The 24,582-nt window shown below is 29.0% G+C and overlaps 1 protein-coding gene across 1 annotated transcript; it reads left to right on the forward strand.

Annotated features, from left to right (window-relative positions):
• The first annotated feature begins 12,640 nt into the window (after positions 1–12,640).
• Positions 12,641–24,042, forward strand: LOC123259171 (vesicular glutamate transporter 1). Its single transcript, XM_044719482.1, has 9 exons — positions 12,641–12,797; positions 16,103–16,233; positions 18,882–19,114; positions 19,252–19,565; positions 19,720–19,894; positions 20,962–21,254; positions 21,326–21,706; positions 23,245–23,454; positions 23,549–24,042. Exons 2-9 carry the CDS (start codon positions 16,160–16,162, stop codon positions 23,774–23,776), a joined length of 1,908 nt encoding a protein of 635 aa, XP_044575417.1. The 5' UTR covers positions 12,641–12,797; positions 16,103–16,159; the 3' UTR covers positions 23,777–24,042.
• Positions 24,043–24,582: the final 540 nt, after the last annotated feature.

The following is a 24,582-nucleotide window of genomic DNA, read 5'->3' on the forward strand; positions in this document are numbered from 1 at the left end:
GTATTTATTTTTTTTTTAATAATGGAATATAACTTATATTTTTTAATTTATTGCCTTAAAAAATTAATTAAATTAAGTAGGGGGAGAATCGGAGTAAACGATATCTGAAATATTAGTTTGCCCGACTTACGTCTTATTTATACTTTTGGGGTGAATGTCACGAAAATTTATCATTGTTGCGTCATATCATGGAGACAGAATATTTTCATTTTAATTAAAACAAAATTTTAATTAAAAATACCGAGCTTGCCGATTTTAAAAATAAATTTTAACTAAAATATTTTTGAGGGACAAGGTCGCGCTCATTGATTTTTGTAATCAGTACTTTTATTTATCGAGTAACTCTAGAGATATAGATGCAGGATCTTGGAAAAATAAGACCTTAAAATAGATGTTGGACGTGGGTGTATGTGTACAAGGGATGAGTGTATAAAGACGGTATGTACTTATTTGAGAAAACGGTTGTTACGCTCCTCTGTCGTCTCGGCGTCACGAGTATTGATCCCCCGCGAACGCGCCAACAGGAGCGAGTTTGCTCTGGCCACTATCTGAATGGGCCACCCCCGCTGATTTCATCTCCCTTTTTCTACCCTTCAACGCTCCTCTCATCATCCACTCAAATTTAGTAAACGAGACGACCGACTGGTGCCTTTTTTTCATCAACTATTAAACCTTGTTCCACTTTTTTTACCTTTACTTTAAATTTATCTTGTCTAAAATACCTTTTTCATTTTTTAATATTTTAATTTGTTATAAATGATTCTTTATTTTTTATTACTAATTATAGTTATAAAAAATTTAATCATTTTTTAAATATTTTTATCGTAAAATAATAATTGAAAATTTAAAAATAATTACACTAAAAAAAGTCATCTGAAAATTTTTAAGATTTTTTTTATCTATATTATTAAGAGAATAAGAAAAATTTCGTGTCCAGGATAGTCATTTGATAAAATCGGTTTTTTTAGTGTTATTACAAAGGTCTTAACTTGAATTTGTGCCTTTTTAAGGTTTTATATCATTCTCACCGATAGTCAATTTATTATGATAAGTATTTAGGCTGCATTAAAAAATGATCTATTTCTAGATACATAAGTAAGAAATGACTCTGTATCTCGTGAACTATTGACATTTTCAAAGATATAAGCTCATCTTGATGTTACGGTCATCAAGACCTTTCATTTGAGTACCCACATCAATTTTTCATATATATATATATATATATATATATATGAAAAATATATGAAAATGAATGTGGGTACTCAAATGAAAGCTCTTGATGAGTGTAACATCAGGTTGAGCTTATATTTTTAAAAACGTCAATATTTAAGAATATTACAGTGCAATTTAATATAATTAAAAAACGACCTTGAATCTTATGAACTATTGATATTTTTAAAAATATAAGATCATCCCAATGTTACGCTCATCGAGACCTTTCATTTGAGTACCCACATCAATTTTTCATATATTTATATATATTATATATATGAATATATGAAAAATATATGAAAATGCATGTGGGTACTCAAATGAAAGGTCTCGATGAGTGTAACATCAGGTTGAGCTTATATCTTTAAAAACGTCAATATTTAAGAAATTACAGTGCAATTTAATATAATTAAAAAACGACCTTGTATCTTGTGAACTATTGATATTTTTAAAAATATAAGATCATCCCGATGTTACGCTCATCGAGACCTTTCATTTGAGTACCCACATCAATTTTTCATATATTTATATATATTATATATATGAATATATGAAAAATATATGAAAATGCATGTGGGTATTCAAATGAAAGGTCTCGATGAGTGTAACATGGGGATGAGCTTATATTTTTAAAAACGTCAATATTTAAGAAAGTACAGCTCAATTTAACAATAATCATTATTTAATACAGCATAATTTTATTTATTTATAGTTCACACGGCAGTTACATAGTGACTGCAAGGTCGCTAGTAAATTATCATAAAAAATTTTTGTTTTCAAAATGATCGTAGAAATTTAAATAGACTATAAAATAAAAAATTTTTTATGTTTGACACAATTTAATTTTCTCAAAAGTATTAAATATTAAAAAAAATAATTTTTACACATATTTTTTTTCTACACAATGGAAAATTTAATATAAATTAAAAAAAATTTATTCTTTTTTAAGTTAAAAAATCATCAAACTCCAGATTTTGAATAATTAATGTCAAAAATGAATTTTAATTGTTAAAACTTTATAAATCTAATTTTATTCTTTCAAAAAAGCTTCCAATCGATGTGAAATTGTTTTAAAAATGCCACCTTCAATGCCCAACTTCACTTGAGTTTATTAAAAAACTAAAATTACCTAAAATGTTTATTAATTCAACATCGAGATGATTATTTTTATAGACATTTACAAGTCCACCAAAATAGTTCTGATGGTGGGCTACGCGTGGTTAATATGAATGAAAACCAACCCCATGCATCGAATATTACAGCCAATACAATTTCGGTAACTACTTTTTACACTTAACCTCAACCTCAATTTTTTCCATAATATTTACCAAAATAATTACCAATTCCAGAACACTGTAAATGAAACTGGATTTAATTTCGAAAAATACGATCCCTATGTGGATGTCCTTCGGACTTTATTTGTCCCGAGCATCGACAAGCGAATCTGCGAATTGCTCGAGCTCTTCCACACCGATAAAACCACAATAGACACACCATCATACTGGGAACGATGCTTAAACATAGTCTCGACGATAAAGTACGAAGTGGGAGTGGTGCAAAGCTACTTGAAGCAAGCCTCCAGCTACTTGGTGAACAGCCGGGTCGTAAATTTCCTGACAAACACCCTGGTCTTGAGTAATCGGCTGGACAAAGTTTGCCGCGACCTCGACAGTTTGGGCGAGAAAAATCTTCTAAGGTACGCCAATGCCTGGAATTTCGTTAACGAGAAAAGCTACTGGCGCGTCGCAAGGCAATCTGTTTCCATCACTCCTGAGGGAAAACACAGAGCAAGTCTTGTAGAGGCCGAAATAGGCTCTACATCTTCAGCCTATCCGACTTCTAACTCAAATTCTGGCTCTTCGCCGCGAAGATTCAGGAAATTTTCCAAGCATAGTTCCAAAAGTAGAAAATCAAACTCGGAAAATAATTCTGGTTCCTGCAGTTCTTTTGCCGTTCAATCCGCAGAATTTTCTTCAAATAACAATAATAATAATAATGATGGTGAAAAAAAGCTTAAAGTGTTAATTGGAGACCCGCACAGTTCAAAATATTCAGAGGTTCGCAAATCACCGGTGCCTTGTAAGTGCGAAAATTTGATCAAGCATTTTATAAAAACAGATTTGATTGACTCACCTGCGAGTGTAAAAGCCAAAAATAAATTAGAAAAAGCGCTAAGAGATACCTGCTGTTCTTTAAATGAAATTTTGGAGCCTATGGATGGTAATAATGTTCAAAAGTGTCAATTATTGTGCAAATTCAAGGAAAATTATGTGAAGATACAATTGAAAAAACAAGAAAATTATGGAAATAAATCTTGTTTATTTACGGAACGAATTGATGTTTCAAAAAAAGATTTTGCGGCATTAAAAAATCCCTCTTTTGAGCTGGAAGATATTTCTGAAGAAATTAGTAAGAATTCTAAAGCTAAATCTGATGAGAATTATCTGATGGAAAATGATTCCAAAAATTTTGAGTCAAATTTAGCAAATAATAACAATGGTTTGTCAAAGAAAAATGATTCAACAATACAGAAACGAAGTTTGGTGGTAACTAAAGATAGTTTTGATTTGAACGAGAGTGATTTGAGAGACTCAAAAGTTAACGCAAGTTCATCAAGAATTTACAATACTGGTATTCCAAAAAAGAGGAATAAATGTTTAGATCCAAAGCATTGTGGAAAATCACAAGGTGAATTGTGTAGATGTCCTGGTTTATGTTTTTGTGAACTTGATTCATTTGATGATGATTACACTACTGCGAAAACTAGCGTTAGATCATGGAGAAGCTCGGTGAAATGCAACTCTGAGCATTCTTGTGACTGTTCTTCTGGTAGTTCCATTGGCAGTGTGGTTGGGAAGAATAAAAATTGTTGTTCTGGAGGAAATTGTGATGATGATAAAAATGGCTGTGGTTCAAAGAGTTCAAGTATTGATATTTACATTAGCGTTAACGAAAATGATTCGTCGAGACAAATTCTAGATTCAAAGTCGATTTCTGTTCAAACTATTGAAGAAAAGTTGGAATTGAGACCGGCAGAGTCGGAGAAAAAGTCCGAGGATAGTGCAAGTATTTTTCCGGTAAATTCATCGGTTTTTGAGGCTCTGAAAACTATTGATGAAGTAGCTTGTGGTTGTGACGAAAAAATTGAGGCTTGTGACGAGAAACCTTTGATTGATTTTGAAGACAGTTTTGAAGAAAATGAGTCAGGGAATAATAGTTGTGATTATGAGGGAAATAGTTTGAAGGATTTACCGAAGAACGAGTCTATAAATTGTATTTCAGAGGGATTTGTTAAGAACATGGTTGATAAATTTGAAGTGAATAATTTGGACTCTAAAGAAATGATATTGATTGAGAAAAATGAAGCGGTTTGTTCTGTTGCATTGCAAGATGTTAAGATAGAAAGGATAGAATCGAATTTTGGGGATGCAAAGCACGAAAATGATTGCGGTTGTTCAGTAGGTTCAGATTCTTTGAAAGAAATTAAAGCCGAAAGGAAAGAATCGAGTTCTAAAAATCAAAATCTTAAAGAAAATGATGATTGCAATTGTACATCGTGTTCTGGTTCTTCACAAGAAATTAAGCCAGAAATACAAGAACCGATTTTTACAAATCAAAAGCATGAAGATAATTGCAATTGTTCATCATGTTCTATTTCTTCACAAGAAATAAAGCCAGAAAGACCAAAATCGAGTTTTGAGGATAAAAAACATGGTAATGATTGCAATTGTTCATCATGTTCTATTTCTTCACAAGAAATGAAGCCAGAAAGACCAAAATCGAGTTTTGAGGATAAAAAACATGGTAATGATTGCAATTGTTCATCATGTTCTATTTCTTCACAAGAAATGAAGCCAGAAAGCCCAAAATCAAATTCTGAAGATAAAAAACATGGAAATGATTGTTGTTGTTCAGTATGTTCAGTTTCTGTGCAAGAAGTGAAGCTGGAAGTGAGAAAATTGTTTGAAGAAGAACGAATTGAAGAAAATGAACTGAAAAAAGAGAAAAATTGTTCAATTGGTTCCTTTCAAGAAGAAATACACGAATTGGCAAAACGGAAGAGCGGAATTTCAGAGGAAGTAGTTGAAGAAATCAAAGCCCCGGTAAAATTACAGACTGACGAAAAAGACGAAGTGATTGAAGGCTGCGGCTGTACTATCGATTCTGAAGACATTTTTACCTCAGCACAGTCTGTTCTGCAAAAATCCGCTGTGGAGATTGAACTCAGCAAAGATCGCAGCAGTCTTAGTCCGATTGTAGAAATGGAATTCCGTGAAGTTGATATTCTGGAGCTGAAGCCTAGAACGCTGAGCTTAGATTCTGGAAAAGTGAAAACCGGTGTCGAGGAAAAGTCTATTGCGGAAGAAAGCGAGAAGAGAAAGTCGAGTTTGCAGAAGAAATCAGAAGTACCTAAAATTGTTACTTCTGAAAGCTCAGCCTCGGAAATTCCTCGGTCTATCACAACAGATGTTTCCAAAATTTCAAGAACTTTTTCACGTGCTGAGGCCAATTGTAGAAGACCTAATTACTACAGCCATATTTGTGTCCACAAATTCTATAGGTGCGCCTGCTTAGAAGCTTATCGTTTCTCAAAATTCAAAGCTTCCAAAAAGAACCAAAATTACCGGTCGATAAACGCTGACAAATTGCAACGTCCTACCTATAAATTGCCGATGTATGTCCGTGAAATAATTTTGTCAGCCTGTCGCGATGTTCGACTCGTATTTTCCAAAGAAGGGTGCCAGAAAATGGGACAGGCGTTTCGGGAAATAATTCGCAGGATTTTGAAAAAACGCAATAAAGCTACAAGTACAGAAGACTTACCGCTGTACAATTATCATCATCATCCTAGGAAAAATCGTAGAGCTGTGTCCAAATTTTCTTTAAATTCCAGAGAACTTTCTTACGAAAATCTCTATCCTGCTCACAAGAGGGCTCAAAATTTGTACCGTAAAAATAATGAAAAAGTTCCAAGGGAGTTTTTGAGATCTACGAAGCAGAACAAGGAAGTTATTAACCAAACCAAACAATTGCATCGACCGAAAAATTCCCAAAAATTAAATTCTTGCTTTACGGGAAGTAACTGCAATTGTAATTGTGAATGTTATAATTACAAATTGAAGAAATATTTTTCCAACAACTTCTTTTCGACTTTCTCGGTTGATAATTTAGGGGAAAATGGGTCAGGTGACTCGAACTCAAGGTGTGATTTGAACTACAGCAAAAAAATGAGAAAAATAGCCGCGATGCGTCTGATTGATTACTTGGAGACGCTTCCCTCGGATAAGTAAGAATTTGGACAATTGCGCTTAGATTGATTTTATTTATTTTATTGATATAATGATTTATGAATGTTTTTTTTTATACATTTGATTCGAAGGTATTTTGTTTTGTATGAATTTATTTAAATGTACATAAAAGACAATAACAATAAAATAAAAAATGTGGATGAAAAGGAAAAAAGTCGAAGGACATTATTTACAAAAGCGAGTGGGGAATCGATCTGATGCTCAGCCTTTTGTCATTCGCACAGCCCATTACGGTGAACCCCTGGCGATATATAGCTCAGTACTTTACCTTTATAGATGTTTAACACCCACACATGTATATATTATAGCGTACAAATATAAACCGAGGGTGCTTATCGATGTAAATGTGACCGTTAAAAATCTTGTCGTGATATCAACTCAATTAGGAGGAGACATCAGCTTTTTTTATTTACCGGCAATTTATTGTCATTGTTCTGTTTATCAAAATCCAATTCTTTTTATTTGTTTTTTTTTTATCTGTGATTTAGGATTTGAAATTTTGGGAATTAAGTTATTTTTGAAGATAGTTAGGCCGAATATTTGAGGAATAGTTTGAGCCTTAATGAAATTCTCGGGGAGTAGAAAGAGCATTTGTAAAGTTTATAGTGTGAGGGGGGATATTAAGTAAGTAGGTCTAAAAACTGGCAGACATAAAAATGCCCGGGGGATTAAACTAGTGAAATAAATCACCAACTTTGGTAACAGTCAAAGCATGCGTCTGACATTAATATTATAGTTTGTCGTAATAATATTATGAGTTTAATCGAGTAAGAAAGTAACTATGGTTCTTTTTCTTAAATTTTATATTAATTGTTGTTGTTTGAAACTTTTTGATTAATATTACATCTCCCGTCAGTAACACTCAATAGTAATTATTAGTTACATTTATAACTGTAAAAAAAATTTATTGACATGGCTTGATATGTTTATACGAGGCCATATAGAAATTTATATGTCCTTATATATATGAAAAAAAAAATTGGTGTAGCAACAGGATTTTTCCGGTGGAAGCTATAAGATAAAATTAATTGTAATTTTTGAGAGAAATTCGAGTTTAAAAAAAAAAATTTGAATAAAAAATACATTTGAATTCAAAAACATTTGAATTTTAAAAAACATTTATGATTAAAAAAAAATTTGGAACTTTTTTAGATTTCTAATTTTTTTAAAAAATTGAATTTTAATTTTCAAATTCGAATAAATTAATATATATAAATAAATTATATATACTAGCTACCTTGCAGTCACTAGGTGACTGCCGTGACTTGTAAAATATAAATAAATAAAATTTTGCTTTATTAAATAATTACTTTTGCTAAATTGCACTGTACTTTTTTAACTATTGGCGTTTTTAAAGATATAAGCTCATCTCGATGTTACACTCATCAAGAGCTTTCATTTGAGTACCCACATGCATTTTGATATATTTTTCATGTATACATATATATATAATATACATAAATATATGAAAAATTGATGTGGGTACTCAAATGAAAGGTCTTGATGAGTGTAACATTGAAGTGAGCTTATGTCCTTAAAAATGTTAATAATTCACGAGATACAATATCATTTTTTAATTATTTACTTTTTTAAAGATATAAGCTCATCCCGATGTTACACTCATCAAGAGCTTTCATTTGAGTACCTACATGCATTTTGATATATTTTTTATATATACATATATATATAATATACATAAATATATGAAAAATTGATGTGGGTACTCAAATGAAAGGTCTTGATGAGTGTAACATTGAAGTGAGCTTATATCCTTAAAAATGTCAATAGTTCACAAGATACTAGGTCATTTTTTAATTATTTACTTTTTTAAAGATATAAGCTCATCCCGATGTTACACTCATCGAAACCTTTCATTTGAGTACCCACATGGAATTTTTTATATATATTATATATATGGTATTTATGAAATATATAAATATATAAAATATATGAAAAAATGATGTGAGTACTCAAATAAAAGGTCTCGATGGGTCTAATGGCGGGATGAGCTTATATCTTTAAAAATATCAATAGATCACAAGATACAAGGCCATTTCTTAAGTATTGACGTTTTTAAAGATATAAGCTCATCCCGATGTTACACTCATCAAGAGCTTTCATTTGAGTACCCACATGCATTTTTGAAATATTTTTCATATATACATATATATAATATATATAAATATATGAAAAATTGATGTTGGTGCTCAAATGAAAGGTCTTGATGAATATAACATCCTGATGAGCTTATATCTTTAAAAATGTCAATAATTCACAAGATACAACGTGATTTCCTAATTATGTATCTAGAAATAGAGCATTTTCGAATGCAGCCTAAATATTTATCATCATAAATTGACTATTGGTGAGACCGATATGAAACCATGAAGACACAACTCCAGATCAAGAATTTTCCAACGATACCAAATTTAACCATAAAAACCCATTTTATCATATAAATACACTGGCCACAAAATTTTGCTTATTCTCTTAATAATATAGATAAATTTTTGTCTATTTTAATTAAAAAAAAATTAATACTAATAATAATATTAAATAATTTTTATTTATATCACAATTATTGTGTTTTACAAAGTTACATAGTTGTTTTTACATATTTCTTTTATAAAAAATAATTTACTTTACTCTCTATATTCTATTTCTTTCTCTTATTTTATTTTTGGTTTGCACTATTACTACTTTACATTGTAGTTGACTATAATTAAATAAATTATGCTTTATTTGTGCTTTCAGTATACACTTAATTTTCTATTCTCACTTCTATTGCTTTTACTTATAATATTTTAATTATTTATTCACTTCTAATTTTTCATACTTTATCATACTCATTAATACTAATAATAATTAAATTCCTAAACTCCATACATAATTTTTTCTCAAATTAATTAATTAAAATAGCAATACGAATTTAAGTGACTGCAGAGTTAAACTTTTCGTCAACTAACGAAACAAGTAGAAAAGACTTATTTAAAATCGGCGGAGCGTCCGATGCATCTATAGTATGGTATGTATGTACCCAACGTAGGTACTATTTACTATTCAATATTATACACACTACAAGTAGTAGAGACAAAGTGCTGGTGTGTTTCCCATGAGTAAGTCGGCTAGGATAGGAATGAAATAAAAAATGGTGAGTAATACAACGGGCCAGTAGTATATAGTACATATAAAAGCACATAGCAGTGGCAGCATCCTATCCGTCCGTCCCCCGTGCCGGTTTGCCGATCGATATTTCCTGGCAACCGCGGAAAGGAGGGTTCCACACACTACACACTACACACTACTCACTACATCCTATTCAGTCTGCTCTCGGCTCACTTCCTCTGTTTGTAACAATACCGTCCTGCTCCTAACGTCTACCCAGGATTCTGATTCCTTCCGCTTAGCTTTCCGATATATAATAACACGTTCTTTCCCTTTTTATTTAGCTTTACGACTTTTTGCTCCCAAAATTATTTTCCCAAAATCTTACGCCTATTTATCATCATTCCTAAAATTTTATCACAGCGTTACAAAATCACAAATTCATTTTTCATCTATTTTTGTTATTAATTATTAAATGGCTATTTTTCTTATTTTCTTTTGTTATTTTACTTTTATCAAGGCGAAAGCTTACAGATATGTACAGAGGCTATCGAACTTACTGCGATGGATAAAGTATAATTGTAGACGCACGCGACGAAGCTCTACCTACTGACTTAACTTGGCTCTCTTTTCAAAATAAAAACGAGCGTAAAACTCAAGGGGAAAAGTTTATCACTATTCACCATCACATCTTCTCTCTATTTATCTCTGACAATTCAGTATATTAGTCTCTCCACGGGCTATTCAAACTCAATTATAATTAAATTACTATTTTATTAAATTTTTATCAGCAACTTTATTTTGTTATTCTCCCTTATTTAAATTTAATTAAATAATATAAATAAAAATTATTTTTTTAAATTAACTCCTCTGAGAAAAAATTCTAAATAAAGAATTTAATCATTGAAATTTATAAACATTTTCAATATTTCTTTATAAAATTAATTTTTCTACCCACACATATTCCAAAAAATAGTATAATTCTTGCTAATAATGTTATCGATTATAAATTAGATATTTAAAATATGAAACTAATCTTATTTGACTTACAGCGACCAATCGCTTGAATAAAAGTCAATTTAGATTGATAATAAATATTTATTAATACTGTAATGTATTATATAATGTATGACATAACACTTCTATTATCTTTGCGTAACATACATTAATATTGAAGTTTTAAATAAAAATATTTGATAATCTGTATTATTAAGAGAATAAGAAAAATTTTGTCTTCAGGATAGTCATATGATTTTTTTTTTAGTGAAATTTAATGTCAAGCTTTAATATCATTCTCATCGATAGCCAATGTATTATGAGTATTTATTTAGTCTGCATTCGAAAATGCTCTATCTCTAGATACATAATTAAGAAATGACCTTGTATCTTGTGAAATATTGACATTTTTAAAGACATAAGCTCATCCCGATGTTACACTCATCGAGACCTTTCATTTGAGCACCCACATTAATTTTTCATATATTTTATATATTTATATATTTAACAAATACCATATATATATAATATATAAAAAATGCCATGTGGGTACTCAAATGAAAGGTCTCGATGAGTGTAACATCGGAATGAGCTTATATCTTTAAAAACGTCAATAATTAAGAAATGACATTGTGTCTTGTCTGCTAATGATATTTTTAAAGATATAAGCTCATCCCGATGTTACCCTCATCGAGACCTTTCGTTTGAGTACCCACATCAATTTTTCATATATTTATATATATGTATATATGTATATATGAAAAATATATCAAAATGCATATGGGTACTCATATGAAAGCTCTTGATGAGTGTAACATCAGGATGAGCTTACATCTTTAAAAATATCAATAATTAAGAAATGACCTTGTATCTTGTCAACTAATGATATTTTTTTAAATATAAGCTCATCTCGACTTTACACTCATCAAGACCTTTCATTTGAATACCCACGTCAATTTTTCATATATTTGTATATATATGTATATATTAAAAATATATCAAAATGCATGTGGGTACTCAAATGAAAGCTCTTGATGAGTGTAACTTCGGGATGAGCTTATATCTATGAAAACGTCAATAATAAAGAAAGTACAGGGTATTTTAACAAATATCTTGTGAACTATTGACATTTTTAAAGATATAAGCTCATCTCGACTTTACACTCATCGAGACCTTTCATTTGAGCACCCACATCAATTTTTCATATATTTATATATATTATATATATATGTATACATGAAAAATATATGAAAATGCATGTGGGTACTCAAATGAAAGCTCTTGATGAGTGTAACATCAGAATGAGCTTATATCTTTAAAAACGTCAATATTTAATAAAGTACAGTGCAATTCAACAAAAATCATTATTTAATAAAGCAAAATTTCATTTATTTGTAGTTCAGAAGTCACGGCAGTCACATAGTGACTGCAACGTTGCTAGTTTTTATAGTATTTAAGTATAAAAACTTTGGTTTCTATAAAGTCATCATATACTTATACATATACTCATCATATACTCATCATATAGTCATCATATACTCATATACATATACTCTGTCTTTATCTACAACTTTCTATAAATTGAGTAACCCTGTTATTGGCCCTTTGGGATGTTCGATTTAAATAAAGGTAAATAAATACCTCAAATTTATTATTACTTGCATAATTTTATTTTTAATAAAAACTACCAATTAAATTTAATCAAAAAAAAAAAAAAAAAAAAATTAAATTAAAATGCTTGACAATTAACTTTTAAAAACTCAGCAATTACTTCTAATGAAAAAATTAAATAAACGTGATTGATTGAATTAAAATGATTTGAGATAATTATTTATGTCAAGACACGACTTGATTGTTACTTCTCACTTATTATGATGATTAGAATGATCATTATTATTATTATAATTTAAATTATTATCATTATAACAGGTAAAAGCTCCAGGAAAAGCTCCGCCTAGGGTCATTTTGAGAAGGGGTTGTCAGTTTTATTGGCCAGTGATATCGATGCGTCGTGAATCTCTGTCCAATGGGAGGGCGAGATGTAAATGCGCTGGCGCCGACGAGAAGCTCTTCGAGGAAGCTACGAGCTCGTCGAGGACGACGACGACGTTCATCGTCGCGATCCCGCGCTTTCGAACCCACTCCGCACTTACGCTCACCTGGACTTAATTATTGGTGAGTTACTAGTCATTAGTTATTAGTTATTACTTATAATCGATCCATTTATCCAACCTCTTGCTATTTATTTAATTCAATAATTATCACCGTGTAATTTTATTTTTTTCTATTTTTTTTCTTGTTGGAACATTTTTCGCTCACTCGTTGCAATTTTTCCAGTGATCAATAGTTGTGAATGTTAAATAGTGTTATATATATTTTTTTCACTCATATGTATTTTATTATATTATGTTTATGTTCTGTGGGAGTTATTTTATTGTAAAGTGAAATTTTTAGTGATTTTTTTCAGTGTTTCAGTGAAAATTTTAAGTGCAAATTTTATTGATACATTTTTTTTTTATTTCAAGTGTTTTTTCAGTGAATTAAAATTTCTATGTTGAAAATTTATTAATTATTATAATTGCATACAAAAAATTAGTTTTAATTTAAATTTTTACCAAGAATTTTTTTTTTTTCAAGAAATAGAAATTTATTTTAATAATTTTTAGTAAAATTAAAAAAGATTTTAATTATTTTTAATGAAATTTTCATTTAAAAAATTTTATTTTTTTTTTTAAATAAATTATTTTATTAAAAAAATTAATTGCAAAAAAAAGAACCAAAATTTTTTTCTTTTTCAGGAAATGGAAATTTATTTTAATAATTTTTAGTAAAATTAAAAAAGATTTTAGTTATTTGTAATGAAATTTTTATTTAAAAACTTTTCCAGATTTTATTTTTTTTATAAATAAATTATTTTTATTAAAAAAATTAATTGCAAAAAAAAGAGCCAAATTTTTTTTTTCAAGGAATAAAAATATATTTTAATCATTTTTAGTAAAATTAAAAGAAATTTTAATTATTCTTAATGAAATTTTCACTTACAAAATTTTCCAGGTTTTATTTTTTTTTCTTAAATAAATAATTTTGTTAAAAAAATTAATTACAAAAAAGAGAGCCAAAATTTTGACGAAAATTTCAATTTAAATTAAATTAAATTTAATTTTAATTAAAGAAAAAAACTTCATTTAAATCCACTTAATACTTCCAATTTTATAAAAAAAATTACTAATTACCAAAAAAATTCCCTCATACCTAACCAGACAATAATTACAATAAAATTTCGATATAAAAAAAACTAAACTGCACATTTTGGTAGTCTATAAGCGGGTAAGTACTCCGCGCGATCGATAGCGGCTAAAATTTTTCGGGGATGACTGCCGTAAATATTTCTACATATTACCATTACAATACTCCTCCTCCATTAATATTCCCATGAATATTTATTGCTCTAGTATAATGTAACCATATACTCATCATTTTTCCCATCCACTAAAAAAAAAAAAAAAAAAAAAGAGCATTCGGCAGATGAAATGGAAGTAGATTTTATTTTATTACTATCAATCAAAATTACAATTGAATTTTAACGTATGATTTTTATTGTAATTATTACAATAAGAGTTTTCTGATGAAAAAAATAGAATAAATATTTTATAAAACGAATGCAATAGTAAATTTCATAATTGGCATAGCGGAGTAGGACATAATTTTGGGACTACACATATAATATGGTACTCAAATTAAAGTTTATTTAAAGAGCTTTCAAATGCAATTTACAGAGATTCAATAAGTTATCCCATTTAAAAGTTATTCGAGTAGGAATGTGAAGAAATATGAATTTTATGATTTTGAAAATTTTGAAATACTGGCATTTCTAAATTACGTGACCGATTGAGCTCATCTTCGAACTTGAATTCGATATCTATCTGTAGAATAAGTATGTTGAATTTGGTAAAGATCCGTTATAAATTGGTGACGCTATCGTCGTGACAAGCCGCGTTATATCGTATATACATATAAATACATACACGGAAAGAACAAGATTTCACTGGATATAATCCCAGATTATATTGAGTGAAAAAAAATTTCAGATAGTAGCTAGTATAATCCAGATTATAATGAGTATAATCCAGATTATAATGAGTGAATCCCGGAAAAAATAGACCTGGAAAAAATTTGAAGTTATGAAAAATTCATATTATTTCAGATTTATTAAATTATTATTATTATTATAATTTTTATTTTATAATAATTTTAATGAAATAACATGAATTTTTCATAATTTTAAGATTTTTTTTGGGTCTGTTTTTTCCGATTACCATAATGAGTATAATACAGATATCACGCAGTATAATCTGGATTTTTTTTAGCTATCTAAAATTTTTTTTCACCACAGATATCACTGAGTATAATCTGGGATTATATCCAGTGTCATCTTGTTCTTTCCGTGTACATACATATATAAACTTTTGAACCATATGTATTTTCTGACTCAGCTCGTTGAGTTAAGTCGGAATATAGAAAAATTTTTCAAAAGTTGCGTCATGAGGACCAATGCAATAGTTAGATTTCTATGAAATCTACTAAAAAAGTCATAAAAAAAGAAACAAGCTTCAAATGAGGAATAAATAGAATTCACAATCTGAAAATCCACCGGGAACATTAGAGTAAATAAAAAAAGACATCAAACCATTAATGGCAAACGTTAACGTATTGGTCAATTGCCGTGACAGTCCATTACGATTACTCCCTTCTTCCCTGACTCCCTTCTCTTGTTCACGTACAAGATTCACCCTCTACTCACTACACTGTTCACTCATTTATCTATAAAACACGTGCATGCATGCTTTTTAGTTTCATTATTATCATGTCACGTCATTTATACATTCAAATCTCTCTCTAGATCATTATTACGGTCATTAATAAAATAAAATAAAATAAAATAATATTTAAAAAAAAAATAATCCCGAAAAAAATTCAATAAATATTAATAAAATAACTAAAAGGTTTTTTAAATCCTCGATGTTATCTGTTCAATATATATCTGTTAAATCTCGAGTAGTTTTATCTTTTCACTCCTTTCGCTTCTTGGGGTTATTTTATTCTCTTCTATTTTTTTTTCTTTTTTTTCAATTCTCGAGAGAGGATCCCTCGAAAGTACCGAGGATTAGGAGGGTAGATGGGCAACTACTCTAAATAAACATCCCTGAAATCTACTGCGGGACTTTACTATACTGTACTATAAAATTCAACCCCTAAGGATTCGCTGTACTCACTTGTCGACCTAACACATTTACTACCACTTGTATCTTATAACTTTTGTATTTTACGTAACCAGGGCAGATTCATTTCCTCTGTATGAATAGACAGTCATCGCTCTCGCCTTACATTTCTATTCATATTTTTTATTGTAAAATTTATTGAACTGGGTGATATATTGTGATGTTAAAATCAATAAAATTTTAATTATTGTTTATTTTTAGGGGCTGCAAAACGTAACAACTAAATATTAATCCAAAGGCAACCCCAATAATTCAAAGATGTCCGGATTCGCGGCAGCGGGTCTCGGAGCCCTCGCGACTATTAAATCTAGGGTTGATGGAAAGCTTGCTGAGTAAGTTATTTTTATTATTATAAGTAAAAATTTTTGTTTTTATAATAAGGAAAAAAAATTAATTTTCTAGTCAAAAATTGGTTTTTTTTTTTTAATTATTATTATCGGATTTAATTTAAAATTAATGCTACTAATTTTTCAAGAATTAATTTTACAAAAAGAAGAAATAAAAATAGACTTTAATTTTAAATTTAAGAAGTGTTTGCTGTCAATTAAATATTTTTCTTATTTATCATCTGCTCGGTCAGGGATTATTTTTTTTTTTTTTTTCATTATCTTCGTCACGATCAACCTCCTCTTTTTTATGTCAATAACGTTTAGTAAATAGATTTTACATTGACAATTTTTTATGAAATAATGATGAAAATTTTTTTAATCTTTTAATAATTAGGGGCTCTAGTGTATTAAATAAATGAATAAATAAATAAATTAATTAATTAAAATTAAGACAAAAATATTATACAAACAAAATTTAGCAAATATTAAATATATTATCTTGATTTTCAGTGACTAAAAGCCACTTATATACAAATAGATTACTTAATTTATTATCGGGTAAAACCAGCTTGATAGGCGGATAATTCTATTAATTACCTTAAAGGTGTTTACTCCTTAAAATATATAGACTTTATTGAGTCTTGAATCTTAGAAAAAATTTTTTATATTAAAATTATAGTAGAAAAAAAATATTTCTGTCATTATAAATTCTACAAGAAAGTAAAAGTTAATTTTCCGATTCTGTCAATACTTTTAGTGAGATTAGTTATTGTAAAATTAATCAGTATTATGCTTGACATTAGAAAGCGGATTAAACTTGATTAAGGTTGTGTATATTGGAATAGAATGATGTAATAATCAGTTTTGGTTACAACTTGATCATAAACTTCCGTAATAAATATTAATAATTTTGTGAGTTTAAATATTTTTTTTGCGATAAATAAAAGAGAAGAATTATTGAATCAAGTGAAATTTACTTAAAGCAAAATAAAAGTCTTAGTTCAAGAATTTTTTAAGCCAAATCAAGACGTTAAAACTCTTTAAAATCATTTTTTGATTCAAGTTTGCTCCGTGAGAAGGCGACTCTCTGGTACTTAAGCGTGATTTGTCTATAGCGAGTGGAGAGGGAAGGCTGCCTCTCCACGGTCCGTGCGAATGTATGTACCTACCAAAGTCAGACTCTCGTCAAGGAATTTAGGTTTTGATAAAAATTATTCCTAAAAAGTTTGGAAAATCCAAAAGTGCACGCCTCATAACGCTCATTCATTTTTTAAGAAAAAATAAATTGTGTAACTGATAAAAAAAAAAGAAAATTATAATTAAGTAATTTCTTACAGAGTATTTTTATTTTTTTAAATATCAGCGCCCTTTTTTCTTGTTATATGCGCATGCAGTCTAAAAAATCTAGCTTTATCAAGTGGCGCCATAGTTTTCACGTGACAAATAAGAAAAATTCGTTTGTCTTTGTACGGTTATATCGTAATAAATTTTAATAAAAATTCAATTTAAAAAAAAAATACGTAAACTAAGCTACTGATATGAAATAAGGACCCAGTTCATCGCATTCGTAAACTAATAAAAAAGGTCCGGTCTTGAAATATCAATTTGTTCGGGAGTAATCATTGGTACATCCAAAATGGGGTGACATCCGGACGTCCACGTAAAATTTTTTTCAAAACGTTTTTTTTCTCAAAATAGCTACATGAAATGATTTTAGAAAGTAAAAGATGGTTTAATTTAAGTGTTTTCTCCGTGTACATCTACTTATATTATTGTATAAGTATAATATGGTTGTAATAGAGACATTTAAAGATCACAAAATTGCTTGACCTTGACGAGTCGAGTATAAAGCACAACCTCACGCGCTTCGCGCTATGAGGCGTGCAAAATAAAATAAATATCGAACCAAAAATAACATACTCTTTACAAATATATGCTGTATAAATCAACAATATTTTATACACAACTTGTAACTGTAAATATATTAATAAAGATAATAATAAACTAACTCGTCAAGGTCCGCGCTAATTGATGTGGGTAATATATGATTCCCGATCGAAAACTTCAAACTAAGTTAATTTTTTTTTAATACACTGAAAAAAAATTGAACTTGAATCAAGATGAAAATTCTTGAACCAAAAAAATAATTTTGAAGAGTTTCATTGTCTTGAATCAAGACGAAAAATTCTGGAATCAAGTAAAATTTACTAAAACCACGAAAAATTTCTTAGTTAAAGAATTTTTTTACTCAAATCAAGAAGATTAAGTGCTTTGAACTTATTTACTTGATTCAAGTAATTTTTTTTCTGTGTACGAGTATTTTTTTTTCATTCATAATATCTGTAAATTTTTCTTCATGATTTAAAATGAGTTCGAAAATTTAATAATAATGAAGTTGAACGAAAAGATTTACAATAAAAAAAAAGGATCTGAATAAAATGACACGGCAATGATTTATTCATCGCACACCACCCTCCTTTTTTGTACCCATTCTTCCCCCCAAAAAATAGAAAAGTCTATAGGTCTAGGACATCATTAAAAAAGTAATTTCCCATCGATGAGACAAAGGTGTGAGAGCATTTAAGCTTGAGTACGACAATAGAGAATATATTGCGCGGTGAATTAAGAACTTATTGATGAAATTTCGGTAGAATGCGTATCGAGAGAAGAAACCAGCGAGGATATGAGGAATTTGCGATGCCGAACAATGAGAGCGCTAAGGATAACATGGGATTCGAGCAAGACCGTGATTTGCAGCCCCGTGGGTCCCTCGACTCGCTGCCAGAACCTGAAAGACCGCCGTTACGTCACATTGACACATATTGTATGCCCGAGTGTCCTTGTTTATCCAAGAGGTACACGATCGCCACCCTCGCATGCTTAGGTAATCCATTTACTCAATATATATTTCCCATTTTAATTAATTTGTTTCATTTTTTATCTATCCTATTATATATTAATTATTATTAATAATTAACTAAAGTGGCCATAATTATTATAATTGAATTTTTGGGAATTCAGGTTTTGTTATTTCTTTCGGAATGAGGTGTAACATGAGTATGGCTAAATTGATAATGAAGAACGACACAAACAGCGACGGACAGCCCAAGTTTAATTGGACTGTGGGTACCGAGGGCTTGCTGGATTCCTCATTTTTCTGGGGATATCTTGTCACCCAGGTGCCTGGAGGATTTTTGGCCTCACTCTATCCTGCCAACAGAATTTTTGGAATGGCTATTGCTGCCTCTTCATTCCTTAATCTTCTTGTACCTGGTGCTTTGTCCGTTCATGCTGCTGTTGATATGTGTGTTCAAGTTCTTAAAGGACTTGTTGAAGTAATTATTATCAGTTTTATGAAATTTTTTTATGAAGAAAAAAATTTAAGGTAAAAGCCCTATTATATGATCATGTACCAGTATATGATCATATATTGGGGCTTTTACCTTATATGAATTAATTATTTATAAGTAAAATTTATTTACTAAATAGGGAGTAACTTATCCGGCTTGTCACGGTATCTGGAAATACTGGGCACCGCCATTAGAACGATCAAGACTGGCAACTCTCGCTTTTTGCGGTTCATACGCGGCAGTTGTTATTGGAATGCCACTTTCTGCTTTACTTAGCAGTTCGTTTGGTTGGCAAGCATCTTTTTATTTCTACGGTAATTTTATTTTCCGTATTTTTACAATTTTTATCAAATTTTTTACTATTCATTTTAAAAATACTTTCTTTAATAATTATGATATTTGTAATTATTTTTAACTTTAACTAAATACAAAATAATAAAAAGTAACTCAACTATTTTATTAATTAATTATTAAATGTAAAATTTTTGAGTAAAATCATTAATTAAAAGAACGAATTGATGGAAAAAAAATTTTTTTTTTTTACAAAACAATTAACTTAAATACTAAAAAAAAAATTAAATTATTTCAATAAAGAGTTCTTGAACAAAAAAAATAATTTTTAAGAGTTTCCTCTCCTTAAATTAAAATATTTCTTTGCTCAAGAATTTAAAATAATTTTAATTGAAATTTTTTTTTCTTAAATGAAATTTTTTTTTTCTTAAATAAAATTATTTTTTTTTAATGTAAAAACAATTTTTTAGAGTTTTATCTTCTTAAATTAAAATATTTATTTACTCAAGAATTTAAAATAATTTTAGTTGAACTTTTTTTTTATCTCAACTATTTTATTTATTAATTATTAAACGTAAAATTTTTGAGTAAAATCATTAATTAAAAGAACGAATTGATGCAAAAAATTTTTTTTTTTACAAAACAATTAAATATTACAAAAAAATTAAAATATTTCAATAAAGAGTTTTTGAACAAAAAATAGTATATTACACACCTAGGGAAGTAAAGTAAGAAATGTCTCAGATCACATGTAATTGTTGGCCGAGGCGAAGCCGAGGTCAACAAACATGTGATCTGAGGCTTTCTTATTTACTTCCCGAGGAGTGTATACTATTTTTTTGTCCGACGAAGGCGGAAAGCGGCAACTTAGTTTAGCGCAGCGGGACGAAAGTTGCCACTTTCCGCCCGGAGGGCAAAAAAATAATTTTTAAGAGTTTCCTCTTCTTAAATTGAAATATTTCTTTACTCAAGAATTTAAAATAAATTTTTTTTTCTTAAATGAAATTTTTTTTTTCTTAAATAAAATTAATTTTTTTTAATGTAAAAAATAATTTTTTTTTGGTTATTAAAAATTAAAAAAAAATTTTAGGTGTTTGTGGATTAATATGGTACTGCTTTTGGCTTTGGTTATCATTTGAGCGGCCATCGAAACATCCTTGCATTTCCGCCCGAGAATTGCATTACATAGAAGATTCTTTGGGAAAAGGACTGAACACTCAACCGATTCCCACATTTTCCTCAACCCCATGGAAGAAATTTTTCACCTCCATGCCGGTTTACGCTATAATAGTAGCAAACTTCTGTCGATCGTGGAATTTCTACTTGCTGGTGCTGTTCCAGGCGCGGTTTATGCATGAATCATTTGATATGCCCTTAGTTGAGGTAATAATTATAATAGTAATTAAGGAAGTTACTTGAGAGTCGTTTGAATAAAATTGACTTAATTTTATTAGACCGGAGTGGTTGGCTCGCTGCCTCATTTATTAATGACGATAATAGTACCATGCGGTGGATTGCTGGCGGATCATTTGCGTAAGACGGGAATAATGACTACGACCAATGTAAGAAAGTTGTTCAACTGCGGAGGGTTCGGGATGGAAGCGCTCTTTTTCTTAGTGGTTGCAAACGCGACCACTCACAACAACGGAGCTGGTGCTACGATCGCCCTGGCGATCGGGGTGGCCTGCAGCGGGTTCGCTATTTCTGGTTTCAATGTCAATCACCTTGACATCGCTCCACGGTATGCTAGTATTTTGATGGGGATGTCGAATGGTATTGGAACTATCGCTGGATTGCTTGTTCCTTTCTTCGTCGATACTATTACTAAAAATAAGGTAAATATTATTTTTTTTATAATATTTATCATGATTTTTTTTAATTTGATTATTTTATCTTATTTTTGTAAAATTGATCATTTACTATTTTTTTGTACTTGGAATCTTCTCAGATATTTTAATTGATTGAAAATAATTTTAACTAGCAACCTTGCAGTCACTATGTAACTACCGTGATTTATGAACTATAAATAAAATTTTGCTTTATTAAATAATGAATTTTGTTAAATTGCACTGTACTTTCTTAAATATTGACATTTTTAAATATATAAGCTCATCCCGATGTTACTCTCATCAAGAGCTTTCATTTGAGTAGCCACATGCATTTTCATATATTTTTCATATATTTATATACATAATATATATAAATATATGAAAAATTGATGTGGGTACTTAAATTAAAGGTCTTGATGAGTGTAACATCGAGATGAGCTTATATCTTTAAAAATATCATTAGTTGACAAGATACAATGTAATTTCTTAATTATTGACGTTTTTAAAGATATAAGCTCATCCCAATGTTACACTCATCGAGACCTTTTATTTGAGTACCCACATTGCATTTATTATATATTTTATATATATGGTATTTGTGAAATATATAAAATATATGAAAAATTGATGTGGGTACTCAAATGAAAGGTCTCGACAAGTGTAATGTTGAGATGAGCTTATATCTTTAAAGATATCATTAGTTGACAAGATACAATGTGATTTTTTAATTATTGACGTTTATAAAGATATAAGCTCATCCCGAAGTTACACTCATCGAGACCTTTCATTTGAGTACCCACATGGCATTTCTTATATGTTTTATATATATGGTATTTGTGAAATATATAAATATATAAAATATATGAAAAATTGATGTGGGTACTCAAATGAAAGGTCTTGATGAGTGTAACAACGGGATGACTTTATATCTTTAAAAATGTCAATATTTCACAAGATAAAAAGACATTTTTAATTATGTTTAATTATTTTATTATATTAAAAAAAACCGATTTTATCATATGACTATCCTGGAAACAAAATTTTTCTTATTCTCTTAATAAGATAATTTGAATTTACAGGCTAATGTTGAAAATCCATTTTGATTTATATAAAAAGAATTTCTTTTGAAAATTTATTAAGTTGTCTTTTTAAAATTTTACATTTTTTAATTTGTATTGAAGTAAAATTTTAAAATTTTGTCTTATAAAAAAAGATTAATCGAAAATTAATTAAAAATGATTTTTTAAAAATTTGAATTTATAAAATAATATTAAAAATAAATTTTTATTCATGCAAATTTTTTTTTTAAAGTTTATATTTTCAAAATTCAATTTTTTTGAATTTTTATTAAAATTTTCATATAAAAAATTTAAAAAAAATCCATTATAAATAATTTTTCTAAAATTAAACTCTCTGTAGTTTTTTTTTTAAATTATTTTCTTCCAAATTTAATTCATATAAAATAAATCAAAAAATTAATCAAAATTTAATGAACATAAATTTCAAAATATTACAATACAAAATAATTTAATTTTCAATTAAAGGACAGAGAAAGTTGGAGGAACGTCTTTATAATGGCAGCATGCGTCCACTTTTTCGGCGTAACATTCTACGGAATTTTCTGTTCCGGAGAATTGCAACCCTGGGCTGATCCCGCATTGGAGGAGCAAGGGAGTTGGAACCCACTGGACGATCTCGGTCAAAACAAGCCACCAGTCCCACCACCACCCAAAGTTATGCAATCCGAGTTCATTGTAAGTGTTATGTACTATACCTCAATTACCTAATCGACCTGTGACCTATTAATAAATATTAACGATAACAATACTAATAATTAATCCGTCACAGAAGCAACCATCAATAGACGTAAATGCAGGGTGGAACGACGGCGGACAAACAGAAGCCAGCTCGTATAGCAGCCAACCAGTAATTAACTACGGATCAACGACAAACAATACGAATCCCTTTCATTCGTCAAATCCTTTCGCAAGCGATGTTCATGAAACTCAAGTCCAGCCGCCTACGATCGACGATCACTCTCATGATGTTACCCAGCAGCATCAGCAGTGGGAATAAATTACAAGTATTTTTAGTCCTTTTTTGTTAAATTATTCATCAGGTAGGTTTTTTATTTTTATTTTTAATTTTATTTCTTCTTAAGAAGATAATTAATTTTAATTAAGTCGAAAAATTTTGAGACTTTAATTTTAAAAATCAAAGAAGAAAACAATGAAAGTATAAAATAATTTAAAAGAATAATATATATATTTACTTCCTCTGAAAAAAAAAAAATACCTAAGAGGACAGATAATAGTGCTAAAAGCCAACGAAGAAAGTATTTACAATAACGATAATAATAATAAATAATTATTTTTTATAAAAAGATTGATAAAAAAATTTTTTGGTAATTTAAATAATTTACGGAAAAAAGTAAACTGTAATAAATAATAGTCGATTTATAATAAGGAATGATCAATTGCTAAAAATTATCATTTCAAACAGTAAAACCGTGATTTTATCAACCACTTTATAATATTTATCATTTAAATGCTACAATTTATTATTTACATGGAAGAAAATACTATTTCAAACAGTAAAATTCGCTATGTGAATGTCTAAAATGTTAAAGTATAATAATTGAGAATTTTGACTTTGATATTTATCATTTCGTACCTAAAAAATGATCGCATGATATGTAAAAAATATAAACTACAGTTATTAAATTTCTAATACAAGCACCGTTAATATTTACAAAGTAAAATGGTAAATTTTAAACGCAACGCTGAAAATCAAACTATAATTATTGATTTGCTTGGACTGGTAAAATGTATATTTTAAGAGTAGAATTTTTACTGTTTCAAATGTTAAATTCTCCGAGTGTG

This window comes from Cotesia glomerata, linkage group LG2 (assembly GCF_020080835.1).
Source record: "Cotesia glomerata isolate CgM1 linkage group LG2, MPM_Cglom_v2.3, whole genome shotgun sequence".
In the NCBI taxonomy this organism is placed as follows: domain Eukaryota; kingdom Metazoa; phylum Arthropoda; class Insecta; order Hymenoptera; family Braconidae; genus Cotesia; species Cotesia glomerata.

Excerpts from the sequence above, each read along its gene's own strand:
- LOC123259171 (XM_044719482.1), top strand. The coding sequence starts at position 16,160 with ATGTCCGGATTCGCGGCAGCGGGTCTCGGAGCCCTCGCGACTATTAAA. Across the intron at positions 16,234-18,881 it reads GTTGATGGAAAGCTTGCTGA|AATGCGTATCGAGAGAAGAA; the intron begins GTAAGTTATTTT and ends AAATTTCGGTAG. Across the intron at positions 19,566-19,719 it reads TTCTTAAAGGACTTGTTGAA|GGAGTAACTTATCCGGCTTG; the intron begins GTAATTATTATC and ends TTTACTAAATAG.